Raw genomic sequence first — 17591 nt, 5'->3', positions numbered from 1 at the left:
TTAAAAATTTCATGGGGAGGCTTGAAATAGATTTCATGTATTACATAATGAATGACCATGTTGGGAAGTTCTCTCCTGCTCTTTCTGCAGTCTATATTTAGTAAAAGCCCTCAGGTCAGGGTCTTATTGATCAGCAGCAGAAGCAGCACTAGGAGCTGTTTGACATTCTCTTGAGGAAGATTTTAAGTAGAAGTGTTACATTTTTGAGGGAGATCCTAGAAGACTGAAAGGTACTATTTACATTGCTAATAAGATACCAAAAAAGGGCTTTTCTAAAGATACAGGGAAAATACTTTTCATTCATGCTTATAGGGAAAATTGTATGAAAGAAAATGCTCCAAAATAGAAAAAAAAATTGTGTTACAAGACTGTCTTGAGGGCAGGTTGAGGTGTGATGGAGGAATTGTGGGTCAGCTGGGTTTGATGGTTGCTGTAGGAGGCTGAGGGAGGCCCAGGTGTGCTGGAGATGACCTGGCTCCCAGAATCTGCTCATCATCTCCTCCAGAGGCTGGGGTGTTGTGTCACTGTGTCCTGGATGAGCACCCACCCAGCAGCACCTCTGGGGTCTCTGCCCATCCCAGCCTCAGGAAATGTCCCCACTGTTTGCAGTCAGACAAGGACAGGAGCCTTCCTTTCCCTTGTGACAGGTGTGACAATTGGGATTATTCCTTCCAGGCTTGATCCTCCTTTTGCACCTGTTTGCTGAATCCCTGGCAGTGCTGCAGAAGCAGGGCTGAGCCCTCAGTGAAGCTCTCCTGCTGTGAGACCTCTGCCTTGGTGCATCCACATGGTCCCAAAGCTGCTTTCAGGGCTGACCACCAATCTGGGTATTTCTTTTTGTGGGCACAGGAATTCTAAAAATCCCAATTGTACTTTTGGAAGCTGTAGAGAATCATTTTCTCTGCAGAGAGCAAAGCTGCTCCTTGTTTTCCAAGGACTTCCCTTTGCTCTCTGAAGGTGAAGCTGTTTCCCCTGGCAGCACCTCCTGCACAGCACAGTGACACCCTTGGTGTGTTCCCTTGGGGACATCCTTACTGGCACACCAGGGTGTCACTGTGGGGTTCTCTGCAAACCTTTCCTCCTGCTGGAATGTTTCTGTGCCCAGGGCAGGGACCAGGACACCCCAGAAGGTTCTGCCATCACCTGCACCAGAGCAGACCACAAGTGATCCCATCCACTCACAGACCTTGCTGGAAGGGTTTAAGGAGAATATATTTTAGGAATAGAGCTCTCAAGCTGATTTCCCACATGGCAATCCCAGTCTGCTCTTGCCCTCACTGTTTTGCTGTTCCAGAATGTTCTCTGTTCAGCACAGCACACAGGATGTGGAACCTTCTCTTCCCCATTTAATTTGAGACACTATCAAAACATGTTCATCTTCTCTGACATTCTCAGTATGTTGAATGAAAGATTTTCTGCTTTGAAAAGCCTGTGAAAAGATCTGCCTTTCCCAAGTGCCTTCTTTACTAAAAAAGAGATAGATTGAATTTTAAATTTTGTTAGCACTGTTTGGTAAAATCACAAGATGATGGGAAAATTTAAAGAATGGCAATACACTGCTTGGAAAAAAGAGACCTAGATCTCAAAGGGCTGCTTGTGTAGGGGTTTTCTTTATTTTTTTTTTCCCCAAACTGTAGGTAATAGAAAAAAAAATGATCTAGGTAGTTCTCTGCATACCTGTTGTGCATTCTTCAAATAGGAAAATCAGCAAGCTGGGAAAGCAAATACCAGCCAACAAAAAAGATTTGCTAAAAATAGTGTTCAGCATGTTATCTTTTAGCTTGTTAGAGATGCAGCTTTAAAAGGCTTCGTTTTTTTTTTTTCCAAGGCTGGCACAGCATGAAACTGTGTTTAGTACTTGGGACTGCTGTTAATATTCCTTTACTTTTTCTCTTTGGTAATCAAGGTATTATAAGCAAAAAGTTTTTTATTCAACTTTCTCAGAACCCTAGGAAGAGGAACAAGGCAGGTGTTTCTGAAATAAGGCCAGGGTGATGCTTAGTGTGCCTTTAAAGAAAATCCTGAAATATTTTAATGTCTTGGGTTACTCATTTGGAACAGAGGCCTCATGGACAGGATGTAAGGATGAGCATTTTGCCATGGCCTGGTCATGTTTCCAAACCCAGGAGCTGCTGCTGTTTCTGGGGCTGTGGGTGGTGGGAAGGGGATGAGAGCCAGCCCCAGGAGAGTGGGAGGAGCAGTTGGTGAAGAAGTGGATTCCTGGCTCTGGGAAGGATTTTTGGTTGCCAGTGGAGGCTGATTTGGTGGAATGCAGGGTCTGGGGTACAGGGGCTGTTGGGCAGAGTTGAGATGAGATGAGAAGTCGAAAAGCCTGAGTGACACAAGGGACAGGAGAGCCTCAGGAGGTGAAGAGTTGCAGACAATTCTTGTTACATCGTGTTAAACTCTGAATCTTTAATAATTTTTTGTGTAAATGATTCTTCATCAGAGAAGGCAAATTAATGACCAGGTGTACAGATCCACTTGGAGAATTTAGAATGTGGGTCTTTTCTTCTTTTTATTTTCTCCTTTGAAATTCAGTTTTATTGATGCAAGATGAACTTAAAGCATCCATCTCCATCCACCATGGGAGGGTTTCCAGGTTCCCTGGGCTGGTTTCATCTCCCAGACTGTTCCCAGTGTGCTCCCCTGCACACACTGCAAACAGCTTTTCCTAAAGCTCTGTTTTACAGCAAAGGGGACTGAAGGATGAGCTGCGCTGAGCTTTGTCCTTCCAGGTTCCTTTCTGTCCTCCCAGGGAAGTGCTGTGGATCTGTCCCCTTGGCCAGCTCCCTCTGTGCTGTAGGAAATCCTAGAACAGGGGACGTGTTTGGGTCGTCGGAAGTTGCAGAGTAGGAGAACCTGCATCAAAGATCTTCTGTTAAATTTGTTGAATAATTTAGAGGGGCAGAGACCTTACAAAGTCACTTAGTCCTGCTCTTTGTCTGGAGCAGGATTTACTTTGGAATCAAGTCAGGTTTCTCAGGATGTTGTCCATTGAAATGTTGAGTACCTCCAAGGCTGGAGTACCAAGGCTTCTATGGACAAACTGCCCCTCTGAATCACTGTAAAACATCATTTTTTCTTTTATATTCTCAACTCCAATCAGAACTTCCCTTGCTGCCATTTGTGCCTATTGCTTCTTTTCCTTTTGCTGTGCACCTTCCTGTTTCCCTTGGAAAGCTGAACCTGGCACAGGATTTGGGGAGCAGCCTCAGGAGGGTGACACACTGGGGAATGCTGAGTCCCTGAGCTGCTGGCTGCACCCTGGCTCCTGTAGGCCTGAGGTGCTGATGTCACTTGGTTGGGGGCCTGTTGCTTTTGTCATAGTTTCTGATATCATTCATGTTTATTTCTCTTACAAGACTTGGATTGGGAATCGAAGACGGAAATATCGTTTAATGGGGATTGAGGTCCCACCCCCTAGAGGAGGTCCTGCTGATTTCTCTGATCAATCTGAATTTGTTTCTAAATCAGCACTTAATCCAGGAGAGGAAACTGCTACTGAAGTGGGGGATGATAATGATAGGAATGATGAAGTATCAATCTGCTTATCTGAAGGAAGCTCACAAGGTATTTGGAATGCAGTTACTACTGTGCCTATATTTTCAATTTTGTGCAGTGTGCATGCTTTGGATTCTGTTGTACACATTCAAACACGTCTGACAGAGTCACAAGTGCTCCACCCTGCCTGGGCTGAAGGTACTGTTTGGTCTCTTTCTTCTGCCTCTGTGTCTCTGAGTTTTGTTGGGTTTGTTGTACAAGAATTGGAGAAACCTTTGATCATAAGAGCCCCATTTCTGCCAGATTCACCTGAAACGAAGTCAAGAGTTCACGTTCTGCTGGTGCAATTGAGAGCCAGATTTAGAAATTGCTCTCTGCCAACTGCTCAGTTCTCCCCAGCCAGCTGGGATGGCTGTTCCATTTGACACCCATCCCTGGAGGTGCCCAAGGCCAGGTTGGACAGGGCTTGGAGCACCCTGGGACAGTGAAGGTGTCCCTGCCATGGCAGGGGTGGCACTGGATGAGCTTTAAGGCCCCTTCCATCCCAACCCATGATTCCACAGTTCATCCTTGTGATCCTGAGCCACCCCAGGCACTGCTGGGACTGAGCAGAGCTGCTGGGACTGTGCATTCCCATTTCTGCTGGCAGGGAACCCCTCAGCTCAGCTGGAACACAGAGCTGCCCTGGCCCCTGCTGCTCTGTCTGACAGGCAAACACAAGCAGCAGATCAAAGCAGGAGCAGGGCACAGCCCAGGAGCCCTGGAGCTGCACACACAGGGGGTGTCCTCAGAAAACTGCAGGGTCTGGAGTGGGAAATGCCTCCAGCTGAATTCCCTTTCCCCCCAGGAGCCCATGGGATCGATGTCTCCCTGTGCTCCTGTCCCTGAGCCCAGCACATCCCCACTCACTGATTGCTGCCAGTGCTTGTGCTTAGAGATCAATGGGGCCTTTGCTCTGCAGGATAAAGAGAGTCTGACCTTGGGCTGCTGCTGTGCTCTCAGTGTGCCAGGCTGGTCCTGTCATGTCCTCAGAACGTGAAGGGAAGAGCCAGGGGAACAGGGACAGCTGGGAATGAGTTTGGGAGCTTTGTCACACTCGAGTGTGGAGGGAATAAGATGGTAAAGAAATGGGTCAAGTGATTGAAAGCCAAGTGAGATGAGGAATCTCAGAGTCCTTGATTTGCCTGAGGTGGGGAAGGAGCTGATTTAAGTCTGATCTGCTTCAGAGGAAATGGTGACAGGGAAGAGTCTGAAGTGTCTGCAGATCAAGTGAGGAATAACTCTGTGTTGGCTGAGCCAGGCTTTCACAGGCAAGGTGAGGCTGAGCATTTGGGAGCATTATTGGTGCCAAAGCCTAAGGAAGTGCAAAGAAACAACAGGATTTCCCCAGCATCCAGGAATCCCACGTTCAATCCTCTATTCTCCCACTACAATTATTTCTGTTCATTTCTCCAGTTCAGAGGAGGAGGTTCCACTGCTGCAGCTCAGCTGGGTTTGAACTTCCTGGAAAAATTTCCCCCAATAGCCATGGGTTATGTTCAGTCCCAGATAGGGAATTGTTCCAGTGTTTGAGAACTGTAACTTTTGGTCCTAATTTATTAAAAAAACAAAACTACAACAGCAAAAAACCACTCTGAAAGACAGACAAAAGCAATTTTTGGTCACCTAATTAGAGTGATTAAAGTTGATGGCTTCTGCTTTTAAAATGTAGTGCATAAATATAAAAAAATAAGCTCTGCTCTGATGCAAAATGGATCACTAAAGCTCTCATATTGCCTCACCTTTTTTAATTGTGTGTTAATTGAATCCACAGTGTGTAGGTGGAGGCCATTAGGGCTGTGCTGGTTCTGTGAGCTCAGGATGAATATTTAAGGGGTTGGGAATGCTGTAGGGAGCTGCTTCCTTCAGCTGTGGAATGCAGGGGGTGACTGGCAGGGTGACAGAGTTCCTGTGCCCTGGAATGTCCCTGAGCTGTGACCTCACCCTGGCACCTCCTCCCTTCCCTGCTCCCTGTGATCCCGTGTGCTCCTGGCACAGTCTGTCCTATGGAGCTGTGACTGGTGGCACACTGAGCTCATTTGAAACAATTCCCAAGCAGATTTGCTCAGTGTAAAGATTTTTAACTTCAAAGTTGTTTAAAACCATGAACTGGCTCTCTATGGTCTGGCCTAAACATTTCCTTGTTTTTTGGTAGTCCCAGGGAAATTCTGTTATCCCAGTGTTTGTGTGGAGGTGACAGACCCTGGAGTCACCAGAACCTTGCTGCCCTTTCCCTCTTTTTATATTTAACATGTATCATAGATTTATGTTTTAACATGCAGAAGTCAAGTAAATATGCGAAACAAACTTCAATTTTCGGGGCAAATAGAACTTAACTTTCTTTGGGGTTTGTGTTCTTCTTGGCTTTTAAGGTCAGTGGAATCATCTCATGCTTTGTGGTTGAAACACCAGGATAAAATCTGCTCTGTTTTCAAGTGTTTATACATAAAAAATCCTTTAGGTTTACTGGGGATAAGAATTTGCAATAATCTGATCAGGTTTTCATTCAAAACCCATCAGTGTCTGCAAGGGGCAAGTGGGATTTAGGTATGTACCCCAGAATTTCAGAGAATGCAGGATTTTTCACGTAGGAATTCATTTTCATTTAAACAAACCCAACTTCTGCACATCTCTGATGTGAAACTCTGCATCACCTTTGAATATTCCAGCCTGAACCTAAAAAATTGGAAAGTTTTGGTGCAGAGAATAACTGAGAGTTTTGTTGTTGTTTCAGGGGGGAGGTGGTTTGATGTTGGCCTGAAATGCTTGTGACAAGATGTCTTTTTAATAAGGCAGATATTCTGTTTATGATTAGACATTGATACCATGACTTTGCTGTTGGATTTAGCAGCTGTGACATTTAGTGGTAAACACCATTAATGGTCCTTCAGCATAAAATGGGAATGAAACCTGACAAAACCAATTTATTTCTGCAGAAGAGACAAATGAAGCTCTTCAAAATGAAGAAATTGGCCACAAAGATGATGACCAGAATCCGGTTTCCACTGATAATGTGGTATGTTTACCTTTCCTTTTCCACCAATTAATAACTCCTTAATTAATGTTGAGGTTGTTGTTCAGCATTTGTGCTTTTCACTAGGTGACAGCTTCAGCTGTGTGTGTTAAAAGTCCTTCCTATTTGAGCTTTAAAGATGTACTAAAAATTCTAAAACATGGCAGGAAAAACCCTGAAACCTTCAGTAGAAATGGTTTGGAGAGATGGTGCCCAAGAGACTCAGCTCCCCAACCTGCCTGAATTTTGTCTTTTGATACAACAATGGAACAAAACCAAAGAAGAGTTTCTGCATACTTTGTTCTGAAACACTGTAACAAAACTTCTTTAAAATGCACTTAAAATTGGACTAAAATACATTGTATTTGCATAAGAGGTTTTCCTATTTGAAATTCTAATCTGTTCCTTCCCCTCCTATTTTAAAAAGTGTGTCTGAGAAGGGGAATATGAATGTTTGGCAGTTATTTAGGGACTCTTTTCCTCAAGCTGAGTCTGAAACCAAAAATATTTGAGTGCCAGTGTTCCTGAGGGTCTGAGGGAGCAGCAGAACTCAGGGACATCAAAGCTCTGGGTGTTGTCACTTCAGCTGGGCTGGCAGACACTGAGCACACAAAATGTGCTTTATCCTCCCTGCCCTCAGCACAGGCTTGGGAGCTGGGTGAGTCCTGCCAGGGAGAGCTGGGAATGCCCCTGGAAGGATTTCAAGGATTTCTCCTCAGTGATTTCAGGGTGTGCAGGCAGGAGGGACCACATGCTGCAGGAAAAACCTGAATTAACACCTCAGGAATGACCCATGGACGGACATGGATTGGGTCAGTGGGGGCCCTTCCATCCTAAAAAACAGGAAAATTGCTGTAACTCATTATGGACAGGTTCATAAATGTTCACAACTGTCAAAACAATTAAAAACAGTAAAAAAACTTGGGATGTATTTCTGAGTCTTAGTGTTAAGCTTGGCCTTAACACCATGCTTTAGATATCTTTAGAAACCCAGTATAAAAAGCTCCCCAAATTTTTGTGAATTAGGTAAAAATGTCCATATTTATGCATTTGGAAGTGTCCTTTGGATCAGCACCCCTACAGCTGAGGGGATGTGGCCAGGCAGGGTCAGAGGAGAATCCTTGATTTCTTTAGGCAGGAGTAGCTCAGGACTTGCTGGTTTATCCAGAGGTTTATTTCCAAACCCTCCTTTGCAACCACAGAGCAGAGCAGGGGCTGTGAGGGGATAAATGTGGCACTCAAAGTCAGAAAGCTGGGCCAGGGAGCTCCTCCTCTGTAAACAGCCTGAGTCTCCATGGCAGCAGCTCCCACTGGATTCCTGCTGGCTCTCCTGGCTGAGGTGCATGATTGCCATCTAATGGGGCTGCATGGCTCAGAGCTGCTCAGGAGCCAGCACTGAGCTCTCCTTCCTTCCTCCTTCATCCTTCCTGATTCATTTATCCTTCATGCTTCCTCCTTCATCCTTCCTCCATCATTTATCCTTCATGCTTCCTCCTTCATGCTTCCTCCTTCATTTATCCTTCATGCTTCCTCCTTCATCCTTCCTCCTTCATTTATCCTTCATGCTTCCTCCTTCATTTATCCTTAATGCTTCCTCCTTCATTCATCCTTCATGCTTCCTCCTTCATCCTTCCTCCATCATTTATCCTTCATGCTTCCTCCTTCATCCTTCCTCCTTCATTTATCCTTCATGCTTCCTCCCTCCTCCCTCCTGCCCCTTTGGGATGTAGGTCCCCGTTTGTTTGTCTCCTCTGTGTCTTGGAATGAACTGTTTGTTTCTGTTTCAGAAAATAGAAATTTTAGATGATGAGGAGAGTGATCTGATCAGCAATTCTGAAGTGGATCAGATGAGTTCTCTTTTGGATTACAAGGTGAGTGGTTGGGCCACGTCAGGGACAGTGGGACAATCCCCAGGGAGTTCAGGGGGTGGAGCTGTCAGGAATTCAGCAAAAGCCTGTGGGATCCTGAGCTGCTCTGCCGTTTTCCCAGTGGCACATCATGCCCTCATCCCACCTCCAGCCACTTTATCCATGTTTCAACCCCAATGGAGGCAGGAAAACCCCATTTCCACAGAGCTGCAGCTCCATCCCCGTGTCCCAGCAAAGGCATTTATGGACAAAGGCATTTATGGAGCCACCCCATTGGAATTGTTCTGGGAATGCTGTGACACTTTTCCTGCAGTGTGGTGCTGCCAGCTTGGAAGGGACTGAACAGCTGGAAGGAATCCTCTGCTGGATTGGGGGGCTCTGAGGAGAAGGATTCCCCAGGACATGCTGGAAGTGGTGCCTGTGGGAGGGAGGAGAAGCAGCTGGACCCTGCCAGCTCCAGCCCAAGGCTGGGGTTGTGTCTGTGCTGCTCTCCCAGGAGTCTCCACAATTCCACCTCTCCTTGAGCTTTCACCTCCAGTGCTGATTTTTCCCCTAAGAAACCAGATCTGTTCTCCTGATAATAATCAATTACCAAAATAATGAACAGATCATCTCTTCAGAAGAGAAATTCCTCCTTTTTCCTGGGAAGGGCAGTGCAGAATGAATCAGGAGAGGGAATGACCTTTTCTTAATGTCACCTGTCAGCACAGTGAGAGCCTTGTTGTGACAGTGCCCTGCAGAGCCAGTCCTTTATTTGACAGCACTGATTACTCCCTGAGTTTTCTGCCTAAATCTGAATTCTTCCTGGGCTGGGCAAAATCCAGAGCTAAACAGGCAACTGCAAAGTATTCGTAGGGAAGAACTCAGCTGATTTTTTATAGAAGCTTCAGAATTGCAGCCAAAATATTCTTCTCTCATTCTCAGAGCTGTTATCACCTGGAACAGTGTGGTGAGCAGTGCTTTCACTGAAAAAATGAGAATTTTCTGGGAAAAAACAACAAAAATACAACCATTTTTAAAGGTTTGTTGCAAACCTTCAGAGCATCGTGTAGTCACAGCTTTTCATGTCACCTAAAGCTGAATTCCAGCCAGTGTGACCATGAATACCATATTTTTTCATTATTCTCTCATGAGTTGGTCCTATTAAGCAGAGCCCTTCTGTAAAAAATGAGAAATGCCTTTGATCTTGTAACCTAAATAAACAGTTTGATTTTCATGATCTTTGCAAAAGTGAGTAACCAGAGAAAATGAATTTTAGCTCTGCACTAATCAACAGGTTCAGCATTTTGATCCAATAAGTTTGAAAGAGAGGAGATACTTGGAATAAATTGAAATAATTAACAAGTCTGAATTTTTAATTAAGAGATTTGCAAGTATAGATTGGGAAAATGCTTTTTAGCCAAAGCACACAAATTATTGATATTTCCTTACTTTGTAATATACTACATTCAGTTCCAGCCACATAAACAACTCTGGAGGTTGGAACTGAATGATCTGTAAGGTCCCTTCCAAACTGTTCTGTCACTCTGAGATATTCCTGTTTATTCTGTAACCTGAGGGATGCTGAGGAGCTTGGTGAGCTGACACTTGATCCACATCAAACCAGCTGCTGGAGGATGTTATCTTTTAATTCGTGGTAGCTTTGAGGAATTTTCAAGTGATTTTCCCTGATTTTTGTGTCAAGCCTTCTGCTGTAATAATTGAATTTATTTGCTGTCTCTCCTCACAGCCCCCTGATCACTTCTAGGAAGAGATCTGGGCTTTGGTTGTCATTGTCACTAAAAATAGTTGAGTTTTAACCCAGGGCTGTGCATGTGTGGTTATTCCAGTGCTTTGTCCTGTCCCCATCCCTGGAGGGATTTAACAGACACAAGGATGTGGCACTTGGGGACAAAGCATTGTCCCCAAGTAAGGGGACAGTGGTGGCCTTAGCAGTGCTGGGGGATGGCTGGGCTCAGCCTTAGGGGCTTTTCCAGCCCAAAGGATTCCTTGGTTCTGAGATCATCCCCAGACTCTCTGGTTTCCCCACAGAATGAAGAAGTCAGGTTCATCGAGAGTCAGCTGGAGAGCCACAAACAGAAATACTTTGAGCTACAGACGTTCACCCGCAGTTTGATACTTGCAATTAAAGCAGATGATAAGGAACAGCAGCAGGTAAATCCTGGAGCAGGTTTAATATCTGTCTTTAATATCAGAAGATGTTTGTCCTTTTGTGTCGTGTCCGTCTCTTGGGTTTATTCCAGAGGCTCAAATTATGATGGAAAAACTCAAATAATTTTCTCACGCTTTGTTTAAATCACTGCTAACACAAAAACCACACCTAAAAGTGTCTATAGCAGATATGAGAAGTGTTTTTCCCTTGTAGGCTCTGCTTTCAGACTTACCTCCTGAGCTGGAAGAGATGGATTTCAACCACACCTCCCCGGAGCCCGACGATACCTCATTCAGCCTCTCGTCGCTGTCGGAGAAGAACGCCTCAGACAGTTTGTGATGCTCTGTCCTGGAGAGCCAGCACAAACCCCAGGGAGGTGCAGAGCAGAGACACAGACACAGAGAGGCTTTGCTCTGCAGTGTTCTCAGCCTGGCTCCTCACAGCCTTGCAGTGCCCAGGAGTTGGCAGTGCTGGCTTTGGGAAATGGAAGAGGTGAGGGAAGGGTGCACCGGGAGCAGCTTGGCCTGGGTAGGATTAACTTTGATCTCCAGAACAACTCTGGCTCTGTAGCAAAGTCTTTTTTGAGCAGGGATGCAAGAGTGGGAAACACACCCAGTGAATTCTCCAGCTCCATGTGCTCCCCAGGCCTGTTTATTATATTTTTCCCCATTTTTACTCAGGTAGGTGGACTAAAAATTGGGGATCCAAATAGAATAACGGGCTTTCTCTGAGTTGTGCTTGAAAACCTGAAATTAAACTGAAGTGTTTTTTGTTTTCTGATTTGAGATTGCTAAATCTTCCATTTTTCTGACCAAAATAGCTGAAAAAAACCTTGAAAGGCTAACTGAAAAAGTTGAATTATCATGAATAAATTATTAATGCAAAGAAGCAGTGATAAGTGTTGGAAGAAATGAGGTGGAAATGGGAACCCTGATAGCTGCAGGACACAGCTTCCTAATACAGTAGCAATGGGATTGGATGTTTATACTCTTTAGAGTTTAATGATTGTAGTCTCAGTTTTTATTTGTCAAAGCCTCAGTGCTAAAGTACTGCTTATTATTTTAATTCTTGGGTATATATTTCTCCACAAACTTTGCTCCAGTTTACCAAGCCTGTCAGAATTCCCCAGCTGTCACTGCACCCTGCAAGGTTTCCCAGTGTTGGAGGTGAGCTCTGCAGATCTGCTTTGAAGCCCTGCCTGGTGCATTTTTTGGCCAATGCCATTTCTAAACTGTGATCTGGATTGCAGGCAGGGGCTGAACTGAATTTTCTTCTTTCCCAGAGCTGTTGGCACTGAATCCCCTCAGTCCTGTGGTGGGATGGCTGAGCAGAGGTGTCCAGGTGGGTTCAGGGGGTGTGTTGGGGTCCAGGGAATGCCTGGCCAGGGCAGGGGTGCTGTGCTTGAGCTGACAGGGTCAGTCCTGGAGCTCTTCTCCTCCAGGGTGGGTCTGTGGGATGCTGCAGGTGCCTGCCCATGGCATTGATGCTCCAATTCCAACCTGGATATCCCTCAGCAAGCATTTTTACACACAGATGCTTCAGTCTGGTAAAAAACCTGATCTTCCCATTTTATGCCAAATAATAATTGACTCTGGGGAATCCTTGTTCATGCAGTGAGTAACTCCCTTAATTTCAGTGGGAGGTCCAAGGTGTAGCTCAGAAAATCAGAGTGTTGGGGAAATAACACCTTTTTTCCTTTAATACTGGGATTAAACTCAGGTTTTAGGGTTTTCTCAGCCTGATCAGTTCCTCCCTAATCACTTGTACAGCTCTTTCTGTTTATTATCAGTAGTGAGCTCTGATCTTTCAGGTTTTCAGTCTCTCCTCTCCTTGGGCACGGGGAGGTTTTAGCAATACTGTTAAACACCAGCTGCAGAAAGGGCAGGAATGCTTTTAAAAGGTGTTCTGAGAAACCAAAATCTCACAGTTCTGCCCCCTGTACAGTTCAGTAAGTTCCCAGCAGAGCCACCCTCCCACAGGGAAATCCAGAGTTCCAGGCCTGTGTGTGAGCTGGGGCATTAAAACTCAGAGTGGGAATGAGGTTTGTGAGCAGAGCTCACAGTGCTGTCCTGCACAGATACACAGGGCTGAGCTAGAATTCTCTGCAAAACTCATTTATAAAGGGTTTTCTATGCTATGGTTTCTGTTGCTGTTCTCTTTAGACAGGAAATCTGTGCCACTGACAATGAAACCTCTTGTTTTCTGTGAAATTAACATAAAATAGTGCTGGGAGCTGCCACTGTTTGGACCCTGTTTTTCTGCCTCTTCCACTTGAATTCCCATGACAGAGAGCAGGACACTCTTTAACAGGAGTTCTCAATTTCATGGTCAATTAAATCATCTGCCTTCCTGCAGGAAAAACTTCCATTGATGATTCCTACTTTGCTGTCTTGCTGCTATTTCATACCCAAACAAATGGAAGGGATGGATTTTGAATGAGATGTTTGCTGGACACAAGCAGTGATGTCAGTCCCTGTTCTCCAGGGAGCTGGGATCCTCTTGGATTGCAGCTGAGGTGAGCTGCACCCAGGGCCACCCCATTCCTGGGGATGGCCTGTGGGGGGACAAAACACAGCCTGGCACACTTGACAACACCACAGGACAGCCAGGAAAAAACAAAAAAACCAAAAAAAAGAGTATAAATTCTATCCTTGAATAACAGAATGTGGGGAGGGAGATGCTCCACAGCTCCTTGGCTGTTTTTTTTTTGGTAGCAGTGGGTATTTCAGAAATTGAATGACTGTGACCATTAGCGGTGGTTCAATGTTGGTGCAGAGCATGGGGGTGGCTCTGGGGTGGGTTTGGGTTCAGGGTGTTTCCCTGTCTGTAGGATGGACAAACACCTGCAGTAAGTGCAGTTCATCATTCCAGAACCTTCCACAGGAGATGAAGCTCATGCTGTGCTTCTCAGGGTGCCAGAAATCAGCCCCCTGTCTGTCCCAGTGAGTGACTGTAATGTGAATTATCAGGGGCCTCCTGTTGGTGGTGTTATCACCTTTCTGTGGCCAGGTATCAATGTTTGACCATCCTGCAGAGTCTCTTTGTCCATGAACAGTGACTTCCCTGGCATTGTTCATCCCTAAAGCACCCATGGGAGCATCAGTGATGTTTTTCTGAAGGTGGGAAGGCAGCCCAGAGCAGACACTTCACCAGAGGCAGCACAGGCTCTCCCTGGGGTTTGGATGCTGGAAGTTTTGCTCATGGTTAAATTCCCATTTCCTGGAGCTCTGCCTGCTTTCCTCTCCCTGCAGCTGATGCTTCAGTCACATCCACAGGTCTGACAGGAGTAACAGTGGCAGGAAATACTCCAATAAATACTCCAGCAGGTGAATTTGGGGCAGGTTTAAAGGCACCTGAGCAGATGAACTGTATGAGGTCTCTGGAGTCCCCAGCCCTGGAGGCAGCTCTGCACTTTAATCTCTCCAAGTATTTCTTTTCACTAAGGCAATAAAAAGTGTGAAATGAGGAGTGTGGGGCTTTGCAGCCCTGGGAGTGAGGAGAAGAATGTCCTGGTTCTGTCCTCACCTGAGCTGGGCAGCAGCTTTAGAGAGCCTGTTCTCCAGGGGGAGAGGCTGGGGGTGCTGCAGGCTCAGGTGAGTCCTGAACAGACCAGCAGCACCCTGGGCATCCTGCTTGGGATGGGAATGGGGATGGGAATGGGGATGGGAATGGGGAATGGGAATGGGAATGGGAATGGGGAATGGGAGTTGTGCTGCAGATGGATCTGCCCTGTGCTGTGTGTCCCTGCACTGAGCACAGCCTGTGAGGGGGGACAGGAATGTGCCCCGAGGGAGCAGCACAGGATTCCTGGAGCAATTCACACCCAAAGCCTGGTGTCCAACCTCCAGCCCTGCCCAGCTCCCCCAGAGCAGGGGCTGCAGGGCTGGAGCCTGGCCAGGTTCTGCCTTTTCTGCCCCAAATCCTCCAGCTTGGCTGGGCTGGTCAGTGAGCAGATTCCACCTGGCTGCGTTGTGGTGGTTGGTCCCTTTAATCAAGAATGTTTTCACAATGACCAAATGTGAAATCTGAAAAGTTTGGGGGGATAAAAATAGTCAAAGCAGCACTGCAGAACGGGTGTTTTCCATGGAAGAACAGGAGTTTAGAGTGTGAGTGTTCATTGCTCTGAGAAACAGCAGCTGCTTTGGTCAGAAGGCAACAGAAACCGGGCAGAGCCTTGGGCTTGTGGGGCTCTGTTCCCACCAAGGAGCAAATCCTCCTGGCTGAAGGAGCTGTGCAAGGATGCTCTGGAAGGGAAACAGTTCAGGTCAGTGCTTTGGCTCTGGGACAGTTCCCCATGTCACTGAACTAAGTCATGAACTCTTTTCCAGCTCTGTTTTACATTTTACACAATGCTACCTCTGAAACGTGACACCCCTTAAACCTACACAGAAAATGTGAACTTAGGAAATTTTTTTTAACCTTTTATAGGCAATAAATTATTCCCAACATGCATCCTTCAGTTTGTGTTTGGTTTCTGCTGAGTGTGAGCCATTACTTTGCTTTTATTTTAATGCTGTTTTTCTGTATTTGTGCTCATCACAATCTGTGGAGAAGGAAATAATGGAATATTAGGGAGAAAAGCTTAGCATGTGTTAATAGGAGAAAATATTTCTGTTACAGCTGAAGGATGGGGTGGCTGTGCTGGTTTTGGTGCAGTTCCTGTGAGAAATGAGTGAAATCCTTAATTCTGGTATTAATGATTGTTGGAACATTGCTCAGTGCATCAGATGAGTTAATCTGAGAGAGCAATCAGTGATCTCAGCACTGTAAGAAAAAGGTTTTACACTTTCTGAGACATCCCAGTTCATAAAAACCTCCACAGATTTTTGTTTCACTTGTTTCCCTTTTTTGTCATAACTTTATAGAGACCTTGTAGAAAGAATTTTGAAGTGTTAAATGAAAATGGGTCAGTAACAAACTGAGGTCAAATGTAGATTTAGACCATGTTTGTATTCAAGTTTCATCTGAAAAGAGTTCCTTGAATTTCCCCCATCACATTTCTCTCCCTGGAGCTCAGGGAAGGGTGGAGGATGCACGAGGGGGATGGAGGGAATGAGGCACAAGGAGGCAGAAATGAAGGTTCTGGGTTTTAATCAGGAAAATTTCAATAAACTAAAAGGTTTCTGTGCTGTGGAAAACAAGAGCTTCTGCTTTATCTGCAGATTTTGTGAAATACAGGTCAAAAAGTCATTGGCAAATCCACTGAGTTGTACTGGGGGAAAATTGTGTTCTCCAGTAGGAATTTTATCATTTCTGGGGTTATTTCTGGAATTACTGAGTGTGTGTGAACACACAGATGCAGATTTACAATGTGCACAGATACACTGATCACAGTAGCTCTACAAAGGTATTTTAACTTGAAATGTTAATGGAATTCTTCTCAAATATATTTCATTTGCTCTTATTTTTGTGTCTTGCTGCATATCAATTGCATAGTTCTGAAAATTAGTCAAATACACCCATACAAATATGGTTTATTGGTTATGTCCTTGCAACTGGTAACTTTTAGGCTTGGAAATTTATGAAAATGCCCATAATAATGATATTTTGAAGTTATCTTGGCAAATAAACCAACTGCTGTATTTATGAAGAGATAATGATAATTTCTGCTTTATTTTCACTGTAGGAATCCGTTTCATTTTAAAAAAATATTCTGAAAATTTAGATATTATTGTATGACTTGGATGCTTTCCTTCGCCTGCAAAACAGAATAATTGATGATTTTAAATCTTTTATCATTTCCTTTTGGGCCAATTCCTTAAGCTTTGTAACCTGAGCATATTCCTAAGTTTCTGTGTGAAAATCACTATTTATATTTCATTTTTCTGATTTGTATCAGAACGTGTAGCAAAGAAACTACTACAAACCTTCAACGGAGATACCTCCACTATGGTCCAGGACTCCTGATCTGGGCACTGCCAGTGCCAGGTGCCCAGAGAAACAGTCCAGACGTTTGTATTGAGTTGCTTTTCTGTATATAAAGGGTATTTATAATCTTGTATTAACAGAGTCATCATTGGAAATGCTGATTTCCTGCTTTAGAAGCCTGCTCAGCTATTTTTATATAAAACGTTGGTCTTCGCCTTAATTTTTTTTTTTTTTGGTGAAAAGTTGTGCCATAGATATTTTAACTTATCCACAGATCCTTTACAGAGTTTGCTTTGACTTCTCTTAATTAATAATTAATTTTTTTTCCTGAAATTGTCCTGATTTGTTTTCTCCTCCAAATGCATCTCAAGGTTGGTTTGCTTTCTTAATTTTTTTTTTTTTTTTAATTTTTGGAAGATCCCTTCATCTGCATGCTTTGGTAGCTCAAGTTTTTCCTCTGTAGTTTATTGTTTATAGTTTAGAAGAACCTTTTATTGAAACCCCCTGAAGTAATGCTTGTACAAATGTATTTAGGGTGGCCCAGATGGTCAGAGAAAAGGGCTATTTAGCATTGGTAAATTTGTCTACTGACTCAAGGATATTTTTCTACGTCTGTCAAGTTTGGGACTATGGAGAAATGAAATAAAGGTGAACTAACTCCTTTTCCTATATGAACTTCTCTGTTTCTGTCTTTATTAATGACTTTATAAATGCTCGGTTCTGTTCAGAGCAACAAGAATTAAATACACATCGGGGCTCAGCCTTAATTCTTCTATTCTCACTATATAAATTATTATTTATGGAGTGGCTTTTTAGGATTGGAATTTTATAGAGACCACTGGAATTTTATAGAGCACTTGGAGCCCTCTGTCCCAGGAGCAGCGAATGTCCCTTCCCAAAATGGGATTTGTTGCTGATGGAGGCGCTGCACACCCAGCGCTGGCCCAGCTCAGCTCAGCTCACCCCAGGGGTTTTTTAAAGCTAAACCTGAGCTCTCTGTGCTCTGTTCATCCCATCCCTTGGCATTCCCTAAATTAATCATCTCCAGAGCGAAATCCCGTGACCTATAGCCCGTGCCCCAATGCGCGTGGATGGGGCTGGGGAGAGTCCCCGGAGCCGGGGCTGGGACCGGAACAATTCCAGCCGG

At 44.7% G+C, this 17591-nt stretch overlaps 1 protein-coding gene across 4 annotated transcripts in view; it reads left to right on the top strand.

The window, feature by feature from the left end:
* Positions 1-17119, top strand: part of HDX (highly divergent homeobox) — a 40148-nt gene extending 23029 nt beyond the window's left edge. For 2 of the 4 annotated variants that reach the window (XM_063170814.1, XM_063170813.1), the window contains 5 exons: positions 3366-3573; positions 6480-6559; positions 8344-8427; positions 10456-10578; positions 10790-17119. In XM_063170814.1, coding sequence (XP_063026884.1) covers positions 3366-3573; positions 6480-6559; positions 8344-8427; positions 10456-10578; positions 10790-10915 — 621 coding nt within the window. In that variant the 3' untranslated portion in view covers positions 10916-17119. The remainder of the gene's footprint in view (positions 1-3365; positions 3574-6479; positions 6560-8343; positions 8428-10455; positions 10579-10789) is intronic. The other 2 variants (XR_010029772.1, XR_010029771.1) reach the window with 2 other exon arrangements.
* Positions 17120-17591: the final 472 nt, after the last annotated feature.

This window comes from Melospiza melodia, chromosome 16 (genome assembly GCF_035770615.1).
Source record: "Melospiza melodia melodia isolate bMelMel2 chromosome 16, bMelMel2.pri, whole genome shotgun sequence".
Classification (NCBI taxonomy): Eukaryota; Metazoa; Chordata; class Aves; order Passeriformes; family Passerellidae; genus Melospiza; species Melospiza melodia.
Note: the sequence above shows the minus strand (reverse complement) of the source record. Positions and strands in the feature narration are given on the sequence as shown.